The sequence below is a fragment of the Saccopteryx leptura genome, chromosome 1 (assembly GCF_036850995.1).
Source record: "Saccopteryx leptura isolate mSacLep1 chromosome 1, mSacLep1_pri_phased_curated, whole genome shotgun sequence".
In the NCBI taxonomy this organism is placed as follows: domain Eukaryota; kingdom Metazoa; phylum Chordata; class Mammalia; order Chiroptera; family Emballonuridae; genus Saccopteryx; species Saccopteryx leptura.
The window spans coordinates 170,008,808-170,033,255 of record NC_089503.1 but is presented as its reverse complement, the minus strand read 5'-3'; the positions used below and the strand labels follow the sequence as shown (position 1 = coordinate 170,033,255).

Below are 24,448 nucleotides of genomic sequence, written 5' to 3'. Positions count from 1 at the left end.
AAAAAATACAGTGTGTCCATAAAGTCATGGTGCACTTTTGACCGGACACAGGAAAGAAAACAAAAGATGATAGAAATGTGAAATCTGCACCAAATAAAAGGAAAACTCTCCCAGTTTCTGTAGGATGATGTGGCAGCATGTGTGCATGCACAGATGATGACATAACACCATGTATACAGCGGAGCAGCCCATGGCCATGCCAGTCGAGATGTGGATGGTACAGAGGAAAGTTCTGTGGCTCGCTAAATTCAAATCCGTGACCAAAGTGCAACGTGAATATTGGCGCGTTTATAACGAAGCACCACCACATAAGAATAACATTACTCAGTGGGATAACAGTTGAAGGAAACCAGCAGTTTGGTGGAGAAACCCCGTTCTGATAGGCCATCAGTCAGTGAGGAGTCTGTAGAGGCTATATGGGATAGCTACCTAAGGAGTCCTAAAAAATCTGTGCATGAGCCCACATCGAACTGCGCTGAATAGGTATGAAACTGGGAGAGTTTTCCTTTTATTTGGTGCAGATTTCACATTTCTATTGTCTTTTGTTGCTTTCCTGTGACCAGTCAAAAGTGCACCATGACTTTATGGACACACTGTACTAGCCATGGGTAGAACTATCTGATGAGTCAGCTCTGTGAGTTCAGGTTCCCTGGAAGTGGTCTTAGAGACCCTTGGCATACACAGTAAAAGAGCTCAGCTGTTACCACACCCGAGAAGTCCATGCATTTCTTTTGGTTTCCTTAGATTCTTCCTGGCCTTTTGAAAGTAGTTTCTTTATAATGGTCATTATTACATTACTTAGTTTGAATATGCTCTCTCTTTTCTGCTGAAACTCTGACTGGACTACAGGTATTTCATATAAAAATATGGATAATCATTTGATTCATTTCTGTACATGGCTTTTTAAACTTTCTTAAAAAGATTAATGGTTTTAAAAAATAAGGTAACACAGCAGCATGTATCTTCGACATCTTATTTAATGAAAAAATTTGAATAGGTTGTGGTTCTCTAAATGGTTGGAATTTAAACCAGAAGCAGGTAAATACAATCAGAGTTGAAGGTCCTTAAAAAGTAGTTAGACATTGTTTGGCCTTGGCCGGTTGGCTCAGTGGTAGAGCGTAGGCCTGGCGTGCAAAAGTCCCGGGTTGGATTCCTGCCCAGGGCACACAGGAGAAGCGCCCATCTGCTTCTCCACCCCTCCCCCTCTCCTTCCTCTCTGCCTCTCTCTCTTCCCCTCCCGCAGCCGAGACTCCATTGGAGCAAAGATGGCCCGGGCGCTGGGGATGGCTCCTTGGCCTCTGCCCCAGGCGCTAGAGTGGCTCTGGTTGCAACAGAGCGATGCCCCGGAGGGGCAGAGCATCGCCCCCTGGTGGGCAGAGAGTCACCCCCTGGTGGGCGTGCCGGGTGGATCCTGGTCGGGCGCATGCGGGAGTCTGTCTGACTGTCTCTCCCCATTTCCAGCTTCAGAAAAATACAAAAAAAAAAAAAAGTAGTTAGACGTTGTTTTTCCCCTTTATGTTTGCGGGGGGGGTGAAGGTTTACTTTCAAAATTAGGGCAAGTAAGGAAGATGTGTAGAGATAACAGTGTTTTCAAGGCACATGTATTATACGAAGCACTTCTACGACAGAAGTGATCGTTCTTCTCCAACCGTCATAGCCCCTGTAACATGTGCTAGTGTATTCCCAGAGTGTATTCAAAGTGCTTCCTGATAATGTTTGGACTATTTAGCATTCATAACCTCCGTAGCTATTTGAATGACCTACTGTTAGTTAGCCTTTCTTACACTGAGCTCTGTGAAGCAGGATGAGTCATTGTGCTTAATGCAATGAAAAACTTCCTTTCAAAAATTCCCAAATCATGCCTACTTAAATTTCAAGTGTCAGTGGATCTTATTTATGTCAAATGTTAAATTATTTAATAGAAAATAAGTGTTATGCATCCTTGAATAATTCCTTTTCAAAAAAAAGTGCTGAAAATGTTTTGTGTGTTTTTTATCCTCCAATGATATTTACATTATCTGCATTGACCTACAGATTTGTTTTATGCCTACAGATACAAAGCTTTGTTTTAGAAATTCATGATATCTACCCTTTGTTTATTAATGTCTTGGTCAACCACATGTCTCCATGACAAAGTGATCCTGAATCCCAAAGACTTCTTTGCTGGATGTCTTAATTCAGTTTACTTGTGTGCTTATTGATTATCTTTGCTAATAAATGCTCTCTCCATTGTCATTTAGCTCCATCCCAGCAACCTCCACCCAGAGGACAAGTTCAAAGTTCTTCTGCTATCAATCTCTCCTGGAGTCCCCCTGACTCTCCCAATGCCCACTGGCTCACCTACCGCTTATCCAGGGACAGTTCTGAAATCTACACAGCTGAAGATCAGCACCCATACAGTGAGTTCAAAGGTTTGGTAATGGAAAGGTGGACTATTCTGAGAATCAATACATTAGTTACATTCTTTGACACTGAGGATAAATGTGGCAGTGGCTTCCTCTGTCTAGCCCAGAATGTTTCAAGCAGAGAGAGAATTACAAATCTCACCAGTATGGAAAGAAATGCAATCCTTAGCTGTTTCTTATTTGAGAAGCTGCTAATGCTTATTAAATTCTCAAAGATGAAAAGAAAAAAAAGACCTGCCTAACATTGATGAGGATGTGAAGGTGCTTGAATTTACATAAACTGCTTACATGTCTCTGTAGGTTATTGTTACAACTTTTCATGCAGGAAAGATTGTTAAGATACATACATACGTGTGTGTGTGTGTGTGTGTGTGTGTGTGTGTGTGTGTGTGTGTAGAAAAGAAAAGAAAAACCTAACCCCTTTGCATACAATTTGACTTAGCAAATTTGTTTTAGGAAATTTTTCTTAATGAACACTGTCTTTACGTATGTAATCTTTATGAAGATTTTAAAGGATTTCATTGAATTCAAGCTGTTGAGATACATTGTCTTTAAAAAATACTTACTCATATGTTGTAGATAGAGTTTCCCTGAAGACACAATGAAAACAGAACATTTTCTTTTCTTCCAAAGCTGTCTTCTCTGCTGTTTGCTTCCAGTCATGCTTAGCTACAAACTACTTTAAGGAACTAGTTTAAGACACACAGGAAAAGTGATGCCAAATTATTTCCATTTTGTTCTCTTTGTTTAATGCCCAATTTTCCAAATTCTAGTTTAACATGCTTAATTAGTTAGAAAACTATACAAAGCTATGAAGAAATAGTAAATGTCCATAATCTTCCTCAAAATGATTAGGAGGGTTCCTTTTTTTAACAAACTGATTGGTTTTAAAACTTCTGTATAGCGTATAGATTTTTGTTGCATGTAGTGTCACAGGTTACATGTTACACCTCATTTTGAGTGACTTGTTACCTGCATTATAATATCCAGCACATTCTGATAAATCTAAATGTCTCTTCAATATTCCTAGTCTTCTTGGAAGTTAATGAAAACCCTGAGTTTCATGATGCAGATTGCAAAGGAAAATGAACATCTGTCTACATCTGCCAAGTTGGCAAAGCATCCTAAAAACTTGCTACTAGAATGTTAATTTTCTTCCAAATATCAGCATGATCCAGGTGTCCTGACTCTTAAACTTTTGTGTTAGGCGAAGAGATAGTTATAAATATATTGAAAGCGATTTTGAAGATGACAATACCACTGCTTGAATTATTTCTGAAGTAGTGAATTAAGGTTGCCCAGTCTTCCATTCAGCTTAATTCAATAATGAAATTAAACTTCCCTTATACCCTTTAGTCCAGAGGCATTTTTTCACAGTAATGTATTGTGATCTGTTTTATAGAACATTGCAGGTGAGTATAACATTCTGGCTCTTTTTCATGATTGCACTAATATAGACTCCAAATAACAGTTTCCTACATAATAAATGTGTGCTCACTCACTAATCAGACATTTATGTAATCCTGTTATACAAGGTATTATTTCCTAAAACCTTATTTTTCATGAAAAAATGCCACTTCTGGAATTTCTTGACAGTCACTATAATTAATGATGTGAAAATTATCTGCATGATGGCATTTAAACAGTAAGAACAATTGGTTAATGCTGTCAGAACTTTGTATCAGTCTAATAATATCCTCATGTGTCTACGGCCATACCACCCTGAACGCGCCCGATCTCATCTAATAATATCCTCATGTTTATTATTCTATTTCCAGCGTTTGAATAGCATGTGTAATATGCAAAGGAAACAGTACTTATATTCAGTCGGATGAACACAAGTCTTTGGGTTAAATAAAGGCATTTAGAATTATAGGTGGAGAGTCACTGAACTTTTCAAAGTAAATTAATAGTGTTGTCTTCCAAGCAAGTTTGATCATTTGGTTGAGACCATTTATAGACTTCTTTGTTACAATAAAAACTTTTCCTAGCTGGTCTGGTGCACTATGGGACTCTGTAGGTCAGTTGTTTCCAACCAAATGTCATGACAACTGTTATAATATCATCTTTAGAGCTTGCTGATTATTGGTTATTAGAAATAGCAGGCTAATACTGATGGGATAATGTGAAAGTCTCTGAATTAACATTTTAAATAATATTTTTAGAAAGAAGGGAAGAGGGAGAGAGAGAGAGTGAGTGAGTGAGACATTGATTGATTGTTCTACTTATTTATGTATTCATTGATTGATTCTTATATGCACCCTGACCAGGGATTGAACCCACAACCTCAGCATGTCTGGACAATGCTCTAACCAACTGAGCTCACCAGGCGGACCTTAAACTTTTAAAATAATAAGTTAAGATATAGTCAGTGGTATTCCTAAATAAAATTTCACTTATTAGCATACTCATAAACTTTCAAAAGTAGAAGCAAAAGGTGTAGAAGTCAGGTTAGCATGTTGGGAAGTATACATAATTAGCACCTAATATGATCTTCCCTGCAGTTCCAGTCTGGGTTGCTCATAGGTGTTTTCTGTGTCATGGGTGTGATGAGCACAGCTATCACGGGATATTACACTCTTTTAATAGTATTGACATTTTAAGAGTGGCCAGTACATCACATTATTTCTTTTCTTACCTGAGTTTGAAACTGAAAGAGAAACCAGGCATATGGATCAGGGAGATAGGAATTTAAAATAAAAATTATCTCTATTAATAGAAGAATTGGTGGACTGATAGATGCCTGCTTTGCTTTATTCCCCCCAAATTCACAATTAGTTAAATCATTTCTCGTTTGAAATGCGACAAGGAGGGAGATAGTCAGCTGCCCCTAGGTTCCAGGAACTTCCTGGGATTTGTCTTCCATTACTTTGATTCAACCACTGGCCCTCCCAAGGCTGAAAGATAATCTTGTCCCAGTCCCAGAAGTTCCCATCGTAGGCTTTCTGGCTCTCAAGAAAGCATCCTCATCAGTCAGGAAGCCAAGAAACTGTGAATTAAAACCAGACTCTGGATCCCTACCTATTCTTCTGTAAGCACTCAAATATGCTAGCTGTTCACGGAGAGCGGATTGGTGTAGTTTATGTAGTTAAGTTATAGATTAGGAAAACATTTCTTACCAATTTTATAGAACGTAGTTATTTTCTTCTTCTTTTTTATCTTCTTTTCATTTCAGATATCCAGTACTTCTCAGACACGGCCCTGTTGCCATACACCCCATATTCCTATTCCCTCGAGACCACCAATGTGCACGGTTCCACAAGGAGTGCCACTGTCACCTTCAGGACGAAGCCAGGGGTCCCTGAGGGAAGCTTGAACTTAAGTTATATCATTCCTGTCGGCTCTGACTCTGTAACCCTCACCTGGACTGCACCCTCAGATCATGCAGGTCCTATAGAGAGATACATTGTGTCCTGTGCTCCTGCCAATGATGTTCGTCCATGTGATCCTCGTGAAGGTCACGAAACCTCTGCGACCATCTGGAATCTGGTCCCATTCACCAAGTACCATTTTTCTGTGCAGGCGTGCACTGATGGGGGATGTTTGCACAGCTCGCCTGTAGCAGTGACCACAGCCCAGGCGCCTCCCCGAAGGTTTGGTCCCCCCACAGTGCGGAAGATCAGTGCCACAGAACTCTATGCAGCGTGGTCTCCGCCCATGGAACCAAACGGTAGGAACACAAGGCCTAGACTGCACCCTCATGGGCAAAACACCCGTGAGAAGTGAAGGAACCTGCAATTGTGCAGTAAGAGTCTGGCCATTGTACTCATTGTTACAACTGCAGGATATAACAATTGAGAAACAGTTCCTAAAGACAGGAGATAGTATGTGTCCTGGTTAGTGGAACAAGTGTATTTCTTTAATCTAATAACAAACTGCATTCATTTAAATTGCCCCTTAAAAGGCTAATATTATCTTTGCTCTTAATGACATCTGCCACAACACAAATTATCTTTCTAATTTGAAACTCACTTACAAAATGCATTATATTTGACTGTGTCACAAAGTTAGGGCACCTATAAGCAGTAAATTTTCTCTTTTAGGCAAGAAAAGGATATAAAATAATACAAAATAAAATATGTGCATAGGCTAGCTGACTCCATTAAGTTAAGTTTTGTATTCATACAATTGAACCCTGTTATATAGGCCAGATGCACAATCACAGATTTTTAGTAATTTAATAGCATGTATGAATTATGGCAAACCTTTTTTTCTTAGACTTTTTAAATAACTTGATGAAACTGGGTAGAAATTAACTATAATATCCTAATATTTATGCAGATAGGGATGATGGTCAACAGAAACCAGATTAAAATCCCCAAATTTGAAAAGATACAAATCGGAAGTATGCTGGTAAAATTCCAATAAAGAAATAGGTGTTCTCAGTAGAAATTGTGACCATTCATCCTGAAAACAAAATTGAGTTTACCTGTCATAAATTATAGTTATTTTGTGTTTTTATACATTCCCATTTGGTTTGTTTACTCCATGAATATGCTTCTTAGCAGTATTTCATATATTCATCTATGCATCAGTTTGTTGTTTTTTATAAGTGCTTTCCATCTATATATATTACAAAGGAGATGGAGAGGTAATTGAGTGAGAAGATAAGGAAAAGCCAACACTCTTTGACTGACTTTAACTCCTCTCACCCCTAAAAATGTCTGTCCGATGAGTCATCTTATTTAACTGCTTCACTTTTTTAGGAATAATTATAAGGTATGAACTCTACATGAAAAGACTGAGGTCTGATGGAGAACCTGCAGCAGCAGAAAGTCGGGTTTTTGAGAGCAGCGGCTGGCTCAGTCCTCGTTCATCAGCAGAATTAGCCAATGAAAATGCATTGGCGCCTCCTCAGACAGCCACCACCATCTCAGGCTTGGAGCCCTACACCGAGTACCAGTTTAGAGTCTTGGCTGTAAATATGGCCGGCAGCGTGTCCTCCACCTGGACCTCAGAGAGAACGAGAGAATCAGGTGAGAATCAAGCTTTAAATTCTACCTTTAAAACCCCTGAATGAAAATACTGCCTCCGATTAAAGTCAACAGCACTTATAGTTAGAAGTACAAACTTCCATAAGCCAAGGATAAATATAACATTTTGGTGGGTCACATGGATAACTCAAGGTCATAAAGTACTTGCTGTAACTTTCAGGGGAAAAATGCTTTAGCTCATTACTTCAATGGGGGAGAGGGTAATGACTTAACTGTAGTGATAGTAATAGTCTTTTAGGAATGTTTACAAAATAGCGACTGGTTTCCCGTCCTGCAGTAGGTTGGCCATATGTTCTCATCTTGCTACGATTTCAGCACAATCCATGTTCAATGAAGGAGATACCTGTCACAAACATCACAAGTCTGATTAAGTTTTTATTTCTCTTTCCAAAACAAATAGTCTAGCAACTAGATTGAGCCTAATGACAGAATCCTGGATATCAAAATCTGTAATCTTCAAGTGTTCTTATATAAGCATTGCAATATGAAAAGGAAGGAAGGTAAAATTTTTAAATTTTCTGAAGATATCTTTACTATGGAAAATGAGGTATTTTTAGTTTTCCACCTTACTCTTTACATGTAAAACAATTTTTGTGTTTATTATGAGTCTTTAACAAAATAAAAATAAAAATCCACTTTTGTTATGCTTCGAATTCATGGGTCTCTAAAGAAACGCAAGTCCTGATTTAACTCGGACCTGTTAGGACTGTGTAGGATCAGGGTAGCTGTAGGTTGATGTCCAAGGGAGTCATTTCATGAATAAAATGTGCATTGTGCCTGAACATCTCTTAATGACTGCCAGCCATCTTGGACAAATAATAGTGCCATGATAGCACAAGTGATGAGCCATGGCATGCTGGAAGGGCAAAATCAAGGTCAGACATGAAAAGTAATGGGTGAAGCTGCAACACTGGACCCTCATAATCTTATGGGTCACTGGCTAATGCAAGTGTGATGAGGTCCTTTGATAATACACCTTTGGTTAGCACTTTGAAAATCCATATTAAGATCTCAAGGATGACATGGGGAGAATGTATGTGTGTATATATGCTGCACATCTCAATCAATCAGAATTTATTGAAAACCTAAAAAAAATTTGGGGGGTTATTTAGAAGATTTTAGACTTCTTTCAGAAGAATAATATTCTCCCAGCTATATTGGTTTGTCTCAGTGAAATACTTCTCACTAAGCATTGTTTTGAATTTTGTGGACTGAAAAATACTCCATTTTATTTTTTCAAATATGCTAAAAGACCTATGGTTTTCCACCCAATTATCTACAAGTTATCTTAATGAATGCAATCAGATTCCTGGATAATTTTTATTTTATAAGTTGAAAATGTCTTGGCCAGTAATATGAAATTGGAGAACATCCTTGCAGATAACGTTAAAAAAAGAATAGTTTTTATACACAGTAGTATATTCTTTGATATAAAAAAAAATCAGAATATTATGTAAAACATGGGGTATTTCGAAAACCTGAATAAATGTGTGGATTCTTTTTGAAAAACTCAAAAGTACAGCGTTCATTGTTTTGCTGTTGTAATTGTTGTCATCGACAGAGCCTGTCTCTATGACCCCCCCTTCAGTCTTCCCCCTGTCCCCCTACTCTCTCAACGTGTCCTGGGAGAAGCCAACGGATAATGTCACGAGAGGAAAAGTGGTGGGGTATGACATCAATATGATTTCTGAACAATCACCTCGGCAGTCTGTTCCAGTATTTTCACAGGTAATATTATTTTCAACTCATGCCTTTCCACATTGGATTATGTCTTCATTGGACATTTTCAGAGTGCAGAATTCAGCAACGGATGTCTTCCATATACATTGCTTAAATGGGGCTTTTATTTTCTAATATAATGTGATATATACAAAGCTCTTTTATTTATGTAACTTATTTTTTCTAATATGAGCATATATTAAAGCTAAGTTTGTATAATTTTGTTTCATAAAACCTACTTTTTCCATTTACAATATACCCTTAAAAATTTTGCAAGAAGTTTATTTTTAGTAGCTATAGACTATGGCATTATTTGGATGTACAATAATGTTTTTAACCAGTGCACAATCAGCTGATATTTAAATTCTATAAATTCTTTTGGAAATATAAATAACATTGATAAGAACATTTAAATGTACATTTTACATATTTTCTATTTCCTTCATAAAAAATCCGAGGAATGGAATTTATCACAGCTTATAGCAAAGGTTATAATGCTCAGGTTTGGGGTCGATGTTGACCTATTTATTGCCTTGTAGTAATTCATACTCCAGCTAGCAGTAATGAGAGTAATAGTCATTGTGGATGAGTTTGAGGCTCTCCTATGTCCACAAGCTAATTCATTTGATAGATATCGTTATGTTTCTGTGCAGTCTTCATCACATAGCATGGGAGCACTGCTGCTTTGGGTTAGTCTGGTCCAAGCCCTATGGTTTTAATTGGACTTCTTTATGATAACAATGACCATGTCACCGTCCTTTATCTCCACCATTGGTGACAATGACCCTACCACCACGCTGCTTTATGGAGCAGTAACTCGGTTTCCTCATTTATCCACTCAGGAACTGGATCATTATCTCATAAAACAGTGTGATTTTACAATTATCAATTGAATCTTAGCTTGTTGAGGCTTTTACAAAACAACAAAAATCCCTTTTTCTAAGAATGATTGGCAGTAATTCCTTCTGTTTGAATTCAGTGTAACTTTGCTGGCCAAGGTTACACTTTTCACACTGATTAGTATCTGATTTCTTTTTTTTTTTTTCTTTCGCTCTTTCTTTCTTTCTCTCTCTCTCTCTCTCTCTCTCTCTCTCTTTCTTTCTTTCTTTTTTTTTTTTTTTTTTTTGCCTTGAAGGTGTTGGCCACTGTTGAACCCCAGCAGCTGTCCTATATTGTAAGAGGACTAAAACCTTACAGGACCTACAACTTTACGGTGTCTCTCTGCAATTCGATAGCTTGTGTCATGAGCGCTTCACAAGCAGGGCAGACATTAGCAGCAGGTAAGCCGGTTTTAATGGACATGAAAAATATACTGTGTATTTATAAACAAACACCTACAAAGCTCAACACGTTCTCTCGTTTGGACTTAATGTTTGTCTTTTTTTTGCTTTCTCCTGCTCCCTCAATAATCCTGATTGCTATTTACCTTGGCATCTTTAAATAAAAAAAAAATAAAGAAGAATCAGTCTTGTGAGCTGGAGAAAGCAAAAACAAATGAGACAAGCTCATCCTGCTTAAAGGCATGCCTGGGGGGTAGGTGGAAGACAGAGGACACAGAACTGAGATCAGTTTCTCAGGCTTGTGAAACGTTGAAGAAGAGTCCACTGTGGCCTTGTAGCCAATAATGATAGATCCTTGTAACTTCTTTCCCAAGTGCCGTCCAACATTTGAATACCTTTAGTGGCAGGGCAGGGTGACTCCTACCCCTTGGGCAGATCCATATCACATTTCACCTCCTTTTAAAAGGTGATTTTGTATATTGATCTGAATTAGCACCTTGAGACTTCTACTTAACATTTCTATTCTATTCTCTGGGGGGCTGTCCTCTGTCTCATTTGTCTTCCTCATGACATACATCAGTTACAATAACATTTCCAATAACATAACCGTGGTGATACCATTCAATATAATGGAAATAAAGCTAAGCGTGTAAGTTAGATCATTTGATAGAAGCACATCCATGACAAAGATAACCAGCCAGCAATAGAAGAAGCAAATCTGGAGTTTAAGAATGATGCAGCCTGACCTGTGGTGGTGCAGTGGATAAAGCATCAACCTGGAAATGCTGAGGTCGCTGGTTCGAAACCCTGGGCTTGCCTGGTCAAGGCACATATGGGAGTTGATGCTTCCAGCTCCTCCCCACCTTCTCTCTCTGTCTCTCTCTCTCCCTTTCTCTCTCCTCTCTAAAATGAATTAAAAAAAAAAAAAAAGAACGATGCAGGTTCTGCAATCATCTGTGGACACTGGGGAGCCAAAGCTTTAGAGATGATGGGAGCTTAGTGAAAGCAGGGAAGATGCAGAATGACTTGGCATCTTGATGAATGCGCACATTCTTGGAGGAAGGAGGATGGAAGGAAAGAGGGAGTTGATCAGCATTAGGAAAAACACCCAGGGAGAGCAGAATCCGGGAAGTCAAGGGAGGAGAGAGGTCTGGCAGGAGAATGTCACCCGCCATGCCATGTGCTGTAGGAAAAGCAAGATAACTGTGAACCTCAAGGAACATGGGTCTTTGGTGACCCTCTGGGGAACACGCAGATGAGCATGTCTGGAGCCGAAGCTTTGCAGGAAAGATGAAATGGTCCATTCAAAATGGGTGGTTCTTCGTTTTTTGCCAAAATTGCTCTTCTAGTCAGGTTTTGTTGAAGATGACATTAACTTCTGTTCCCTTGTGAAATCCTTTCTTATCTGAAGGACAAATTATTTTAGTGTTCCTCTGGGGGAAATGTGTTTTTCTTAATCTCCAGACCTAGTATATTGTGTCTGGACTCCAAGTCTTCACCCACCAAGCAGAGTAAAATCATTTGCATGGCAAAAAACATGAAAAAATAATTTTTGCTTGCTGTTTGACTTATTATGAAATATACCATTTCAGGGGTATTCAGGTCAGTGAGCGTGAACTTACTTGTTTCTATCAGAATACGAGGCAAAACCCAGCAGTCACAGATCTAATATCCTTCTTGCCACCTTATTTTTAGTAAGTAAAGTGTTTTCTAAAATTAAACACCTAGAGGTAACTTGTAGCTGTTAAGTCAAGGGAATAAACAGTGAGCAAGTCCATCATTGAGGCCAGTCAACAGGTTTGATGGAGGAAAGGACTAACAGTGAATTGAAGCTTTAGGTTTCTCATTTTGCGGTTTCTTCCAGTAGTAAAATTGCAATTTGCAGGGTACATATTCCTCCGATGAATTCTAGGGGGTTAGTGGGGAAATTTTACTCTTAAGCTCATTATTGGAGATCAAAAGAAGTTAACAGCATCTCCAAAATTTGGAAAAAGAATACCAAAAATCAGAAGTAGCATTCAGCCTTTTCAAAGCGCTAAGTCGTGAAAATGTGTTTCTTCCTTAAATCTGTCAAAGAAATAAAATTATACTTATAAGACTTATCTGGTTCCTGAAAGAGCTTGAGAATTATAATTTGCTCTCTTGTGCTTTAAATATTTATTTTGCCCTGGCCCAATAGCTCGGTTGGTTAGAGCATCATCCCGAAGTACAGAGGTTGCTGGTTTGATCCCTGGTCAGGCCTATACAGGAGCAGATCAATGTTCCTCTCTCTCTCCCTACCTCTTTCTCTCCCCCCCCTCACTAAAATCAATAAATGTTTAAAATTTTCTTTTATCAGTTTGATACATGGTTAAGATTGGTGCATTTAATCCAGAATATTCCATTGCTAGTCTTCTAGATTTTGTGCCCTGACAAAGCCTGAGATCTGACTTGAGGAAGGGGTTCTCCCAGAGACAGCTGCTTGTTTCCCCTTTCCAAAATCTTCCAGTGAGGCCATTGATGGCTTTGGAGTTGCTTCTGGGGGTAGGAGGGCAATGAGCTGATAGACTGGACTCTCTTAGAGTCTTTGTTGTACTTTCAAAATTGCCCTTTTGATCTAGAATATTTGTGCATTTCGTCTTTTGCAAATTAAGTACACTTGAAACCTTTATTAAGAGACATTCTTTGTGGAGATCCATTCTTGGAGGAACAATGTGCTATTTCCTTTGCCTGTCATAAATTGACCTCCATACTACAAGCTCAGACGTGCCTGTCTCCCATTAAGCAAGTAATTAGTGGTGCATTAAGCTTTTTTTTCTGAATCCAAAGTAAAATGTATAGGCTGTTTGCTTGCTGGGTTAAAAACAGACATTGTTTTGCATGCAAGGTACATAAGTCTTTAGGACCCACAGTGATTAAACAAGCACTCTTAATATGTTAATTTATAATTTTAATTACACAATCTTGTATATATAGTCATTAGTGAATACCAATATAAATATTTTTTTATCTTTTTATTCATACTGCATAAACCAATCATCCCGTTACTTTTCCGAGGTTGCCTCTTTTTTGTTTCATAATACGATCTTTGTTCTTAGTTATGAATGCATTTTGCTCGTTCCTGTCTTGAATAATCCCTCATTAAGCAAGTCACTTTCTGCTTCATGCTAAAAAGGGGAAAAAAATTATCATGCAAATGTGGCATGCCATATTAAAAAGCACATTACCAAACACTTTTGTTGCTGTCCTTCAATTAGTTTCCCTTCTTTGAATTTAATTCCATTTGTTGTTAAACTACTGACTTGATGTATGGACTCATGAATCGGAGGCCGCTGCCAGGAAACTGGGGGAGGAAAAAATCAAAGCGTCTTCGAAGAGCCGCAGAGGCGAGCTGAAATGAATTTGCTTCACCTTTGACAAGAACACTCGAATGGCATGGGAATGCTCTGATGATTCCCCTGGGCTAATTATCCAATTATTTATTTCAAGAATAAAGGCATTGCTTCACAATTAGAGGAGTGTAAAGCAGTCTGAGAAATTTGGGAATGACAGATGACTTCGGTACTACGACAAACGGTCTCCGTGCAAACTAGTCCCACCCAGGGTGCTCAGGCATCATGGATGCCGGCAACATCCGGACAGAGTACAGGGGAGGTTCTCATTTGTGTGTTTGTTTGTTTTGCTCTTTCGACAACAGAAGTGATTTTACCCTTTTCCTCCACCGCATCAAATTTCCACGAGCTCTTCAGTGATTGTTCAAGTTGTCTTTCTCTTGATGAAAAGCTTTTGGTTCAAAGCAATAGTTTTTAATTGCCTCATGATATAAGTCGGTTCTTAGGAAAGAACCCGCACATTTAGGAGTTCATTTGCAATATAACTGAAAAATTCATTGCATGGCAGTAAAACAATTTACTGTTAATTACAAGGAGAAGAATTTGCTGTAGCATGCTCACAGATTGCCATGAATCATGCAGCACTCCTAGAGATTTATAACAGATGTGTAAGTGGGATGAATTAGCAGGGTTTAATAACAGAGACACAAATCATGCAGACTTCAAGGAGCTTTAATTGATATACTAGAATGTGACGGGCATGAATCACTCAGCCATTCACCAGTACTGTAACATATGGTCAGCTCAATATGCTGCCTCTTAAATCGGTTGGTGAGTCGTTGGTTGTCCCATATGGTGGAAGCAATATATTTTTCATGATTAAAAAAAGAATGCATCCATTTTTTAAAGAAATATGATTGCAAAGCATGTTTGTTATTGAACAGTAACCTGAATGCCAAACTCTTTTTATTCCCCATGATTCTTTTTTTTTTAAACAAAACAAAACAAAACAAAACATGGCAGCCTCCCAAAATACATAGCAACTGCTACTTGTAATACCAGGTCGCCAGTGGCAGTCTCAGAAGCAAATGGGTGCTTGTTGGCACACTTGAGCCGAGGTAAAGCCTATAGAAGAGCCGCTGAGTGATGAGAGCTATGATTATCGGGAAAATCCTTCAGACATGGGCAAAGCCAACAAGATCCTGGGAATGATGTCACTTTCCGAGACGCTCAGGAATGCCCAGATTTGCACACAGAACAACAGGAATAGGAGACCCTCACTTAGCATGATACAGAAGCAGCTGTGATGATAATATGACCCCCCCATAATAATAGGACATAACCTTTTATATCAACCTCTTAATTGCATGGTCAGTCCTTCAGGACCATTTGAAGGGAAATTCTGGTAGACCATTCCAGAGATGGTCGCACCAGTCCCAAGTCATTCTCAAAGAATCGTCTCAGTGCAGGGGAACAGATATCCTGATGCAGAACCAGGAACTGGTGGCCTGCGAACATTCTTTTATTGAAACTGGGGCCCGGCAGCTTTCGGCAAAGTGCTTGCAGCCCCCATCAATCTGACAGACCCGAAAAAGGAACTGTGCAGCCTTAGAACTGTGGCTGCCAGAATCTAATGTCAACAATTAAAATTTATTTTGATCCTTACCTACTGTTTATTACTGTTTGTATACACAACAGACCTCACTAATACAGAGATGCACTATTAGATGGAATTACCATCTGTTCAGAGTGAGATGCTGGCATCTGTCTTAGACGCTAAAACTAAAATGATATGATTTCTAACAAAATAGAATTAACTGCTTTCACTCGCCAACTTTGATTTGGGAGTGTGTGGATTCACCAAAAAGGATGAGTTGATAAAATGTGTAATGACCTCTGTCGTGAGGTCTGGACTGAGGAATGTAGCTTTAGTGGGGGCTCGCCAGGGCCTTTTTTGGTACCCTGCTATGGCATGCAGAATTCACACTTTTTAAAACGCTGCTTTAGCTTTATACCATACTAATTAGAGTAAGGCATTAAAACAACACACTTATAATGTGTAAAAACTGAATCAGAGACTACAGCATGCAAAATACTGGGGTAGATGTGTACCCTGAATATGTGCAGAGAAAGAGGCAGAAATTCACCCAATCCAAGTGGCCATAGGTTCCACAGTGACACCCTTCAGAAAATATCAGCCATATCTTCCCTGTGAGACTATATCTACTTTTATCCTACACGGACATCTATAAAAGTTTTACATCCACCCCACCCTCCTTTTTTTAAGCCCAAGTAATCTATTAAAAAATAAAAGCTCTAGAAGTTAGACAACTGGGAGTCCCAAGGACAATGGCAGTCTCCATGCCCAGGCTGGACCAGGACCGCGCCGTCTGAGAGGCCAGGCTTCGGTGCTCCACGTCACAGAGCAACAAACCGCATCGCACCAGCGTTTAATGCATGTACACAGTGCATTAACTGTAACTGTAGTACATTTATTTGTGCTGGAGGAGACTGGGAAATGATGAAAAATCAATACCTTGCTGTCAGAGAAGCAAGTGTTACGATGCATTTAAGTAGTTAATTGCAGAAGCCCCATAAAAGCTTCAAGTTGGGGTAGCACAAATGCCATAATTATAGTCCAAGCAACTGCCTTTTCCTAACGGTGGGCCTGGGGGGGTATGGGGCGCGCCGCACTCCTCGCTGCCCCTTGCACAGTGCAGGAACATGGCTCCTACTCTCTCTGTGCAATCGATGGCTGATCACCACAATGATGGCGGATTACCACGACTTTGGCTGACGAAGGGTATGTATTTTTCACCTGAGAGGTGATATCCCTTCAAGTCTCTCAAAGCTGCACTTTCTGGCTTTTCCTTATGTCGTAGAATGCAGAAAAATAGTAATATTCACCTGCCATGTTGGGCTGATGAAACATGAATCTCAGAGCTGAAGGGGGGCTAAGCCCGCCTCCTGGGGGGCTGAGGGATCCATATGTCCAGCATTTTCCACCCCCAGTTCACGGACTGAGAAGCAGGGCTTGGACACGTTCAGTCCTAGAACTTTGAAACTGGAAGAAAGCCTAGGAATGATGAGGTCCATTATGCTTCTCAACACTGAGGTGTTGGAGGACAGGGAGACCCAGGAATGGGGTCACCCATGTCCCATGACAAGCAGCTCAAAGAGCCAGTGGAGAATGTGAGTTCTCTCCTTTTCCAGGTCAGTGTCAGTATACACATTCTTTCTTGAAGCAGACTCATAAGAAAGAAGGACATTGTAAAAATAGAGTTTGTTCCTTTTTACCTAATCGGGGATTGTCAACAAGGCAACACTGAGTGATCTGAGAGTCTGGCGGGGTGGGAGACGGAACCCTTTCCTCCTCCTGTCCCTGAGTAGCCATCAATGAAGGTCAGTTGCCAATTGGAAAATCATGGTTTCATGACCAGACTTCTTGCTTGAGTCATGGTCCCAGTGCTTGTCTGCAGGTGGTTTGGCCTTGCAGTATCTGGCCAGCCACCTTTTCTGTGACAGTTGTGCATCTCAGAGAAAAAAGTCAAGATCATTTTTCTATTGCCATGGTACCTGGGGATGTGCCCACAGACCCCTGCAATGCAGGAAGGCTATTCGTTCCTGGATCCCTGTCTTCCTAGTGGAATGTGGATGATGTTTTAAGATACCGACATGGTCCTGCAGTCTTCAGAGACAACAAACTCTGCCTTGAAAAGGAAGAAAGAGGTTTGGCTTTAAAGACCTGTCATCAGCAAGAGCTTCTGCTCATTTTGCCTTCATTTCTTACCCAATGATGTTTGAAGTCCACACTACATAAATCCCACAGGCGTAAATTTAACTGTAATGATATGCTATTAATCAGTTTATAAAGTAATAAATGCTGCATAGAGAAGAATGTATGTTATCAAGCATTTTATAAAAGAATGCTTATAAACAGAGGAGACAGACTAGTAATCAGATTACAGAGCTATTGCAAACAGTATAAGAACATGGTAATTTTATTCCAAGTGAAAAAAGACTCCGGGTGCTCTTCTTCTTTGAAAGGATGGATGTTGAAGTTCTATTTTATACTCCACATTTATAAGAAGATTTTCTAAGTAAATACAAAAAGTTTTTTAATGTGGATGAACTATATTCCTTTATCCAGTGTAATTTGAAAGATGTATCATTCGTTAGTAATAACAGTGCTTTGTATTGATATAGAATTTTGTTTCATAAAACCTAAAGCAGTTATGTATATTGTTTTTAAAAGCAGTTATTGGCCCTGGCCGATGGGCTCAGTGGATAGAGCAGGGATCCCCAAACTTTTTACACAAGGGGCCAGTTCACTGTCCCTCAGACCGTTGGAGGGCCAGACTATGAAAAAAACTATGAACAAATTCCTGTGCACACTGCACATATCTTATTTTAAAGTAAAAAAAAAAAAAAAAAAAAAAAAAAAAAAAAAAAAAAAAGGGAACAAATACAATATTTAAAATAAAGAACAAGTAAATTTAAATCAACAAACTGACCAGTATTTCAATGGGAACTATGCTCCTCTCACTGACCACCAATGAAAGAGGTGCCCCTTCCGGAAGTGCGGCGGGGGCCGGATAAATGGCCTCGGGGGCTGCATGCAGCCCACAGGCTATAGTTTGGGGACCCCTGGGAGAGTGTTGGCCCTGTGTGTGGACGTCCTGGGTCCCTGGGGTTCAATCCCTGGTCAGGGCACACATGAGAAGCGACCATCTGCTTCTTTCCCCCTCCCTCTTGCCCTTCTCTCTTCCTCTTCCCTTCTCACAGCCAGTGGCTTGATTGGTCCAAGCATCGGCCCAGGCCCTGAGGATAACTCAGTTGATTTGAGCATCTTCCCCAGATGGGTTTACCAGGTGGATCCCAGTTGGGGTGCATGTGGGAGGCTGTCTCACTATCTTCCCTCCTTTCATTTGAGAGAAATTTTTCTGTTTTAATTTTGTGTGACTTTCTAGGTTTGATTATATGAATCAGACAAAATAACTGTCTCTTCCAGTCTTGGGACAGTGGCCTCATCTAGAAGCTGGCCCTGTGCAGACTGTGTGTGCCCAGGTCTTGGCAGGCTGATAGGTGTGAAGGAGCAGGTGCCTACAGCCTCCTGAGCTGGGCAGTGCTGGCTGAGGTGGCCAGGTGCACGTGGGAGTGCTGGGTTGGTCCTGATTGCTCCCTTTGTTTGGTGAAAGAGGCTTCAGGAGACCTGTCAGGTGGGCCGCAGCACCTAACTGGAGACCACGTCCACCCCGTGCAGGTGGACTCGAGCTCAGGCGTTTCTGCAGCTCCTGGGGAGTTCTGCAGGCTCCCAGCTTTCTCTGTGCAGTCTCTCTCATGGTTGTTGTACCAGAAGCGGCCTCTGTGTGTGATGTCTGAGGAGGCTTGGAGAAGCTGCTGTAGGGGCTCCCAGTGCCTGGGGCCCCCGCCTACAGGCAGGAGCAGCTCTTGGCAAGCAGGCCGGGCAGGTGTGCTGACACCCTGTTGTCCCCATTCCTGCTGCCTTTGTTCAGGGACAGAAGGTGCCAGGCAAGGCAGCTGTGAAGAACCAGCTGGTGACCTTGCAGGTGGGTCAGAACCCTGGGTAGAGCACCTGCAGCCCGAGCAAGGTGGAGGGGGTCTGAACAAAGATGCTCCTCCACTCCTCTGCCCCCAGAGTTCTCCCTCGGCTTCTCTGTTTCTACCCTCCCTCCCTCTCTCTCTCTCTCTCTCTCTCTCTCTCTCTCTCTCTCTCTCTCTCTCGTTGGTTCTCAGAAGCTGTCCACTAAGTGCTCAGTACCTGGCAGGAGTCACTGCTACCTCTCTGAGAGTATATTTCACTTGCTCATGGGAGGGCTGAGTCCAGCGTCCTCTAAGTCACTGCCCTCTTTAGTTCGTCATTCAGCTGTGTTCATTCACAGTTTAGGTAAACCCCGTCTCATCTGTTTAGTTCCTAGAACCATACGCATACTCGAGGGCCCAACAGGTAGGATTTTGAGTGTGATATCTACAGTGCACATGTCCATGCGTGTGAGAGTCTGTGTCTAGAGATGGGAACTACACTCTCAGCCATAGTAACAAGTGCTCTCTCCCACTCAGCGCCAGCGCAGCTGGGGCCGCCTCTGGTGGAAGGGGTCAATAGCACCACAGTCCGCGCACGCTGGCTCGCACCAGGACAGCTGAACGGCCCTCTTCCTGTCTATCAGCTGGAGAGGAAGGAGCCGGCCCTCATGGCACCAGGGGCCCAGGTGACAGAGGGGACCCGGTTCACAGGACATGGATATTATCAATTTCCCAGCTCCACTCACCCCATCAACACCGACTTCACCGGTAAGTGTGTCGAATGTCACTTGACTTCAGAGGCGCAAAGGGCCATAGACGTTTCTGTTACTTTGATATCCTTTTTAATGGGTTTTTACTTTGTCTCTTTATGGAAATAAAAATTCAGCTCTTGGATAATATATATTAGCTTGATTGTGTCCACATGTCTTTATCTTTTTAGTGTTCTGGAAAAAGAAGTGGGGTAAATAGAGGAAAGAAAAGGAAATAAAATAGATGTGGAAAATCTGTTGTATTAGGTCAAAGTTTGTGCTAAGCTTGGCCATCGGACACAATTTACTAGAACTGTTTCTTCAGAATATTATTCACTGGCTCTGTGGAAAAGTCCTGGGGACAAATGCGTGTGGAGAAATGCCCCACGTTCTGGGAAGTTCTCAGGATATATATCAGGTTATTAAAGTTCCTAACAAGACATATAAGAAAGCTCTTTAGGCCCTGGCCGGTTGGCTCAGTGGTAGAGCGTCGGCCTGGCGTGCAAGGGGTCCCCGGTTTGATTCCCGGCCAGGGCACACAGGGGAAGCATCCATCTGCTTCTTCACCCCTCCCCCTCTCCTTCCTCTCTGTCTCTCTCTTCCCCTCCCGCAGCGAGGCTCCATTGGAGCAAAGATGGCCCGGGCGCTGGGGATGGCTCCTTGGCCTCTGCCCCAGGCGCTAGAGTGGCTCTGGTTGCAATAGAGCGACGCCCGGAGGGGCAGAGCATCGCCCCCTGGTGGGCGTGCCGGGTGGATCCCGGTCGGGCGCATGTGGGAGTCTGTCTGACTGTCTCTCCCCATTTCCAGCTTCGGAAAAATACAAAAAAAAGAAAGCGCTTTAACTTTATTTAGATAAGTACTCCTAACACTTGTGCGATGGGACTTTAAAGTGTAACAACTGTTAATGCCATGTTCTGTGGAGAGCGTGACAGGGAAATGTTACCTAAGGGAGACACACCTTGTGTGGCCAGCCCTAGAGTAAGGCAAGTGAGGCACTTGCTTCAGGGGAAAAGAAATTAAGGGCACCAATACACAGTAATAGATATAAATGTTTTAATATGATTTTTTTTTTATGAAAGCCAATGCAAAGAATTCTCCAATAATGTCAAAAAGGTAAACAGAGACAGCATCCGACCCCACCTCGTGGCCTCACCGACTCATGGTCTTGCTGTCTTTCATGGTGTATAGTATTTAAGAGCACTGGTCCACTATAAATACAGAGAACTGCAACTCTTCAGGATTCCTAGTTCACTTTCCCAGTTTACAAAGGAGAAGAGATATAAAATTTGTAAATTCAGAATGCTGTCAATGTAATCTGTGGGGCAGTCATTTCAGAGTGAAGAGCGCACCTATAAAATGGTGCACAGGTTGAGGACAATGCAATAGAATTCGTGTGACAAGATGCAGCTCAGAGGTGACTGGTTTATTTTCGCCTAACAGAGTAAATAGTTTGCTCTTAAGTGAGGCTGGCGGCCGGTGTACATTCACAATGAATCATGATCGCCCTCCAGGTGAGATGTATTGGGATTAATGCGTGCCCAGCTCCAGGCCTGGGGAGGGTGGTGTTATCTCACTGGGAGTGGGAAAAGCAACCGTTGAGCCCCCTCTCCCTTGCTAGCCTTCTGCATAGTGTTTGTAAGAGTCAAGGGAAGGAAGAAAAAGAATAAAAAAAATAGATGTCTAGAAGAGAACCTAAGGGTAAAAAGTAAGATTATCTCCAGCGGACATAGAAGCGGCCTCTCCGGCCCAGCATTTGGCTGGGGCTGTGCTTCTTTGAGGGAGCAGGCCCCCCACGTTTCCCACTTCAGGGCAGAGCCCCGCATGCGTGTTGGCTTAGATTTGCCAGCGAGCCAGCAGACAGATTTTTGATGGGATCACCTACTGTTGCAGCAGCAAAAGATAGAGTGGCCCGTCCACCAGTAATAAATTTAGTCATCTGCCCTGTCTCCCGAGCGGGACTTATACTCCGAGGTGCAGGGCTAGGGGCAGATGCAGTGTCTGGGAAGCCTTCCAAATCATGCCTTAAAAAAGTTAGGCCGTAAACACCGGCCTGGCTAAACAGGATCCTTCTGTCTATCACAAAACCTCCAGCTGCACAGAAAATGTGTTGGAGTAGACATCTTTTGGAGGACAGGGCAGGGAGATGGTGATTTGGCTTGAACTGCTCCCTGGAGTCCTGGTGATTCGTGGGAGAGAAGGGGTTCTTCTGCACTCAGGCGTGTTCTGAGGCATTGCTGCCTCCTTTATACTAGTAGCTTTGGCTTCTGTTTCAGGCTCTCTTTAACTCTAAAAGTAATTGGTCTACCTCAAGTTAATAGGTTTTTTGGGGATATTTTTTACTTTTTTTTTTTTTAAATATTTTTTAATTACAGTTGACAATTGATATTATACTAATAGTTTCAGGTGTACAGCATAGCGATGAGACATTTATGTAACTTACAAAGTCATCCCTCTGATGATAATCTGCAGTTTGAAAAGCCCCTCGATTTTTGACCAGGTGGTTCAGTTATGATTCTTTGCTTAGACCAGTGGTTCTCAAACTTTTTGAAGTCAGGACACATTTAAAATCCTACAAATAATTGTAGGCACGCTATATACAAATTTCTGAGAAATGTTATAATAATTAAGTCAAAATTAAAGGAAAAAAATAAAGTCCAAGCATGCTTTTATGGTAATTAAACAAAATAAATACAATAAAATTAAATTTATTCTGACATTAAAAAACATTTTTATGTTACATTGTTTTGAGTTATGCTTTTTAGAATTCATAAAAAAAGAGTAGTTAAAAAATAAAATGACAAAAATGTTATCTTTTCATATATATAGATACATTCTTAGTAAGATTTAGTAAATTCAGCAGGTCCCGGTGTGAATGTGTTAAGTTTTTTCATTCTTGTGTTTATGAGAAACATGAGCCTGATGTGTCCTAGTGATTTCTTCAATCAATGTTTAGACATATATTTGAAAGGCAAATTCTCATTTCTTCATCAATACATTGAAGAATTCCTCTCTTTTTACTCTTAATTGTGTTGAGGGTAGAAAATCCTAATTCACATAAATAGGATGTTGAAAATTGTGGTAAAATGTTCAAAGCTTTTTTAGATATTGCCACATATTCTTCTTTTAGAGAAATCCAAAAGGCTTCAAGAGACAATTCCTTATGTTTAATCATCAATCCAAAACCTCCATCATACATATCATCTTAACTTGACACCAAACAAAGGATAGAAGAAACTTGCCTCCAGTCTTTCTGGGGAACATGGGGGGCAGTGTAAACAATCCAGCACCACTGCTTAACAGCCTTTTGCAACCTCATCAGGCAAGTGAGGTGGGGGGTTGGGCAGACTGTCAGCTTACAGCCAATTCCCCACACCTGTCCCCCAAAAATCTAAACTCCAAAATCCCTGTTGGTTTTCTGGTCCCCAACAGGCACATATTTCTCTGGAATACCATAGGCACACCTGAAAATCTTCTAGAGCACACACTTTCAGAACCACTGGCTTAGATTATGGTGTGCACCATTGGAGGTGAGCATACATTTGTTCTTTATCTCTACTGATCTGAACAATTTAGTGACGATGGGAGATCTACTCAGTAGCAAATGCGGAGTCTCTTCTTGGCTTTTAGCAGGGGAAGCAGGGGAAGCAAAAAATGCAACATAATGACATGATCTTATAACCTGAGAATGACAGCAACACTCAGGGTGAAGTGTCCGCCTGGTAGGTGAGATCAGCAGTCCTTTCCTCCCCCTGAACAAATACACTGCTCACAAAAATGGGGATATTTTAAAATGAGTATAAAGTGATAAAAAAAACAAAGCATTTGATTTTTTTTATTAAACAAAAACATCAGAAAAGCAAATGACAAGTCAAAGAAAGTTCAGTTATGCAAATAAGATTCAAAACCAACTTGTATTTCATTGGTGAAAATGCACCACACAAAAGGCTGAAAGTACTGGAGTGTCTGCAAGTTCCCTGATCCCCTAATGTTTGTGAGCAGTGTAGCAAATAGAGCCTTCCCTCCCTGCTGGAAATGAAAGGGGGAATAGATCACTTTGCCTTCAGAGAGAGAGAAAGAGAAAAAAAAGGCTCCTTTGGTTCAGAACCTCAGAGTAAACCCACTCGGTTCACATAAAGAATTTAGTCCTCTCCCTGTTGTGCTAGTATCCCAACAAAAATGGGGCAGAAACAGAAGCATGAAAATACCATTCAGATTGGCATTTCAAAGGTGGCCCTCTCTTTCTCTCTCTCCTTGTCACTACCCCCCCCCCATTCCTATTAGTGAAAACAGGTCTGTGATCATTTGGGGGAAGGTTTGACTATTGTTACATCCAAATGCCAATCACACCAGCCTTTTAAACTGCCTTTCCTGATGACCTGGCCCTGAAACCAGCAACTGCCTTTGGGGAGAGCTTTGTAGCAAACCCCTAGGGATCAGAGTGTGCAT

The 24,448-nt window shown here is 41.0% G+C and overlaps 1 protein-coding gene across 1 annotated transcript in view; it reads left to right on the top strand.

Annotated features, from left to right (window-relative positions):
* Positions 1-24,448, top strand: part of USH2A (usherin) — a 538,690-nt gene that overhangs the window by 135,608 nt on the left and 378,634 nt on the right. The window contains exons 16-21 of the mRNA XM_066379924.1: positions 2,241-2,399; positions 5,581-6,075; positions 7,112-7,381; positions 8,961-9,127; positions 10,254-10,398; positions 19,791-20,021. Coding sequence (XP_066236021.1) covers positions 2,241-2,399; positions 5,581-6,075; positions 7,112-7,381; positions 8,961-9,127; positions 10,254-10,398; positions 19,791-20,021 — 1,467 coding nt within the window. The remainder of the gene's footprint in view (positions 1-2,240; positions 2,400-5,580; positions 6,076-7,111; positions 7,382-8,960; positions 9,128-10,253; positions 10,399-19,790; positions 20,022-24,448) is intronic.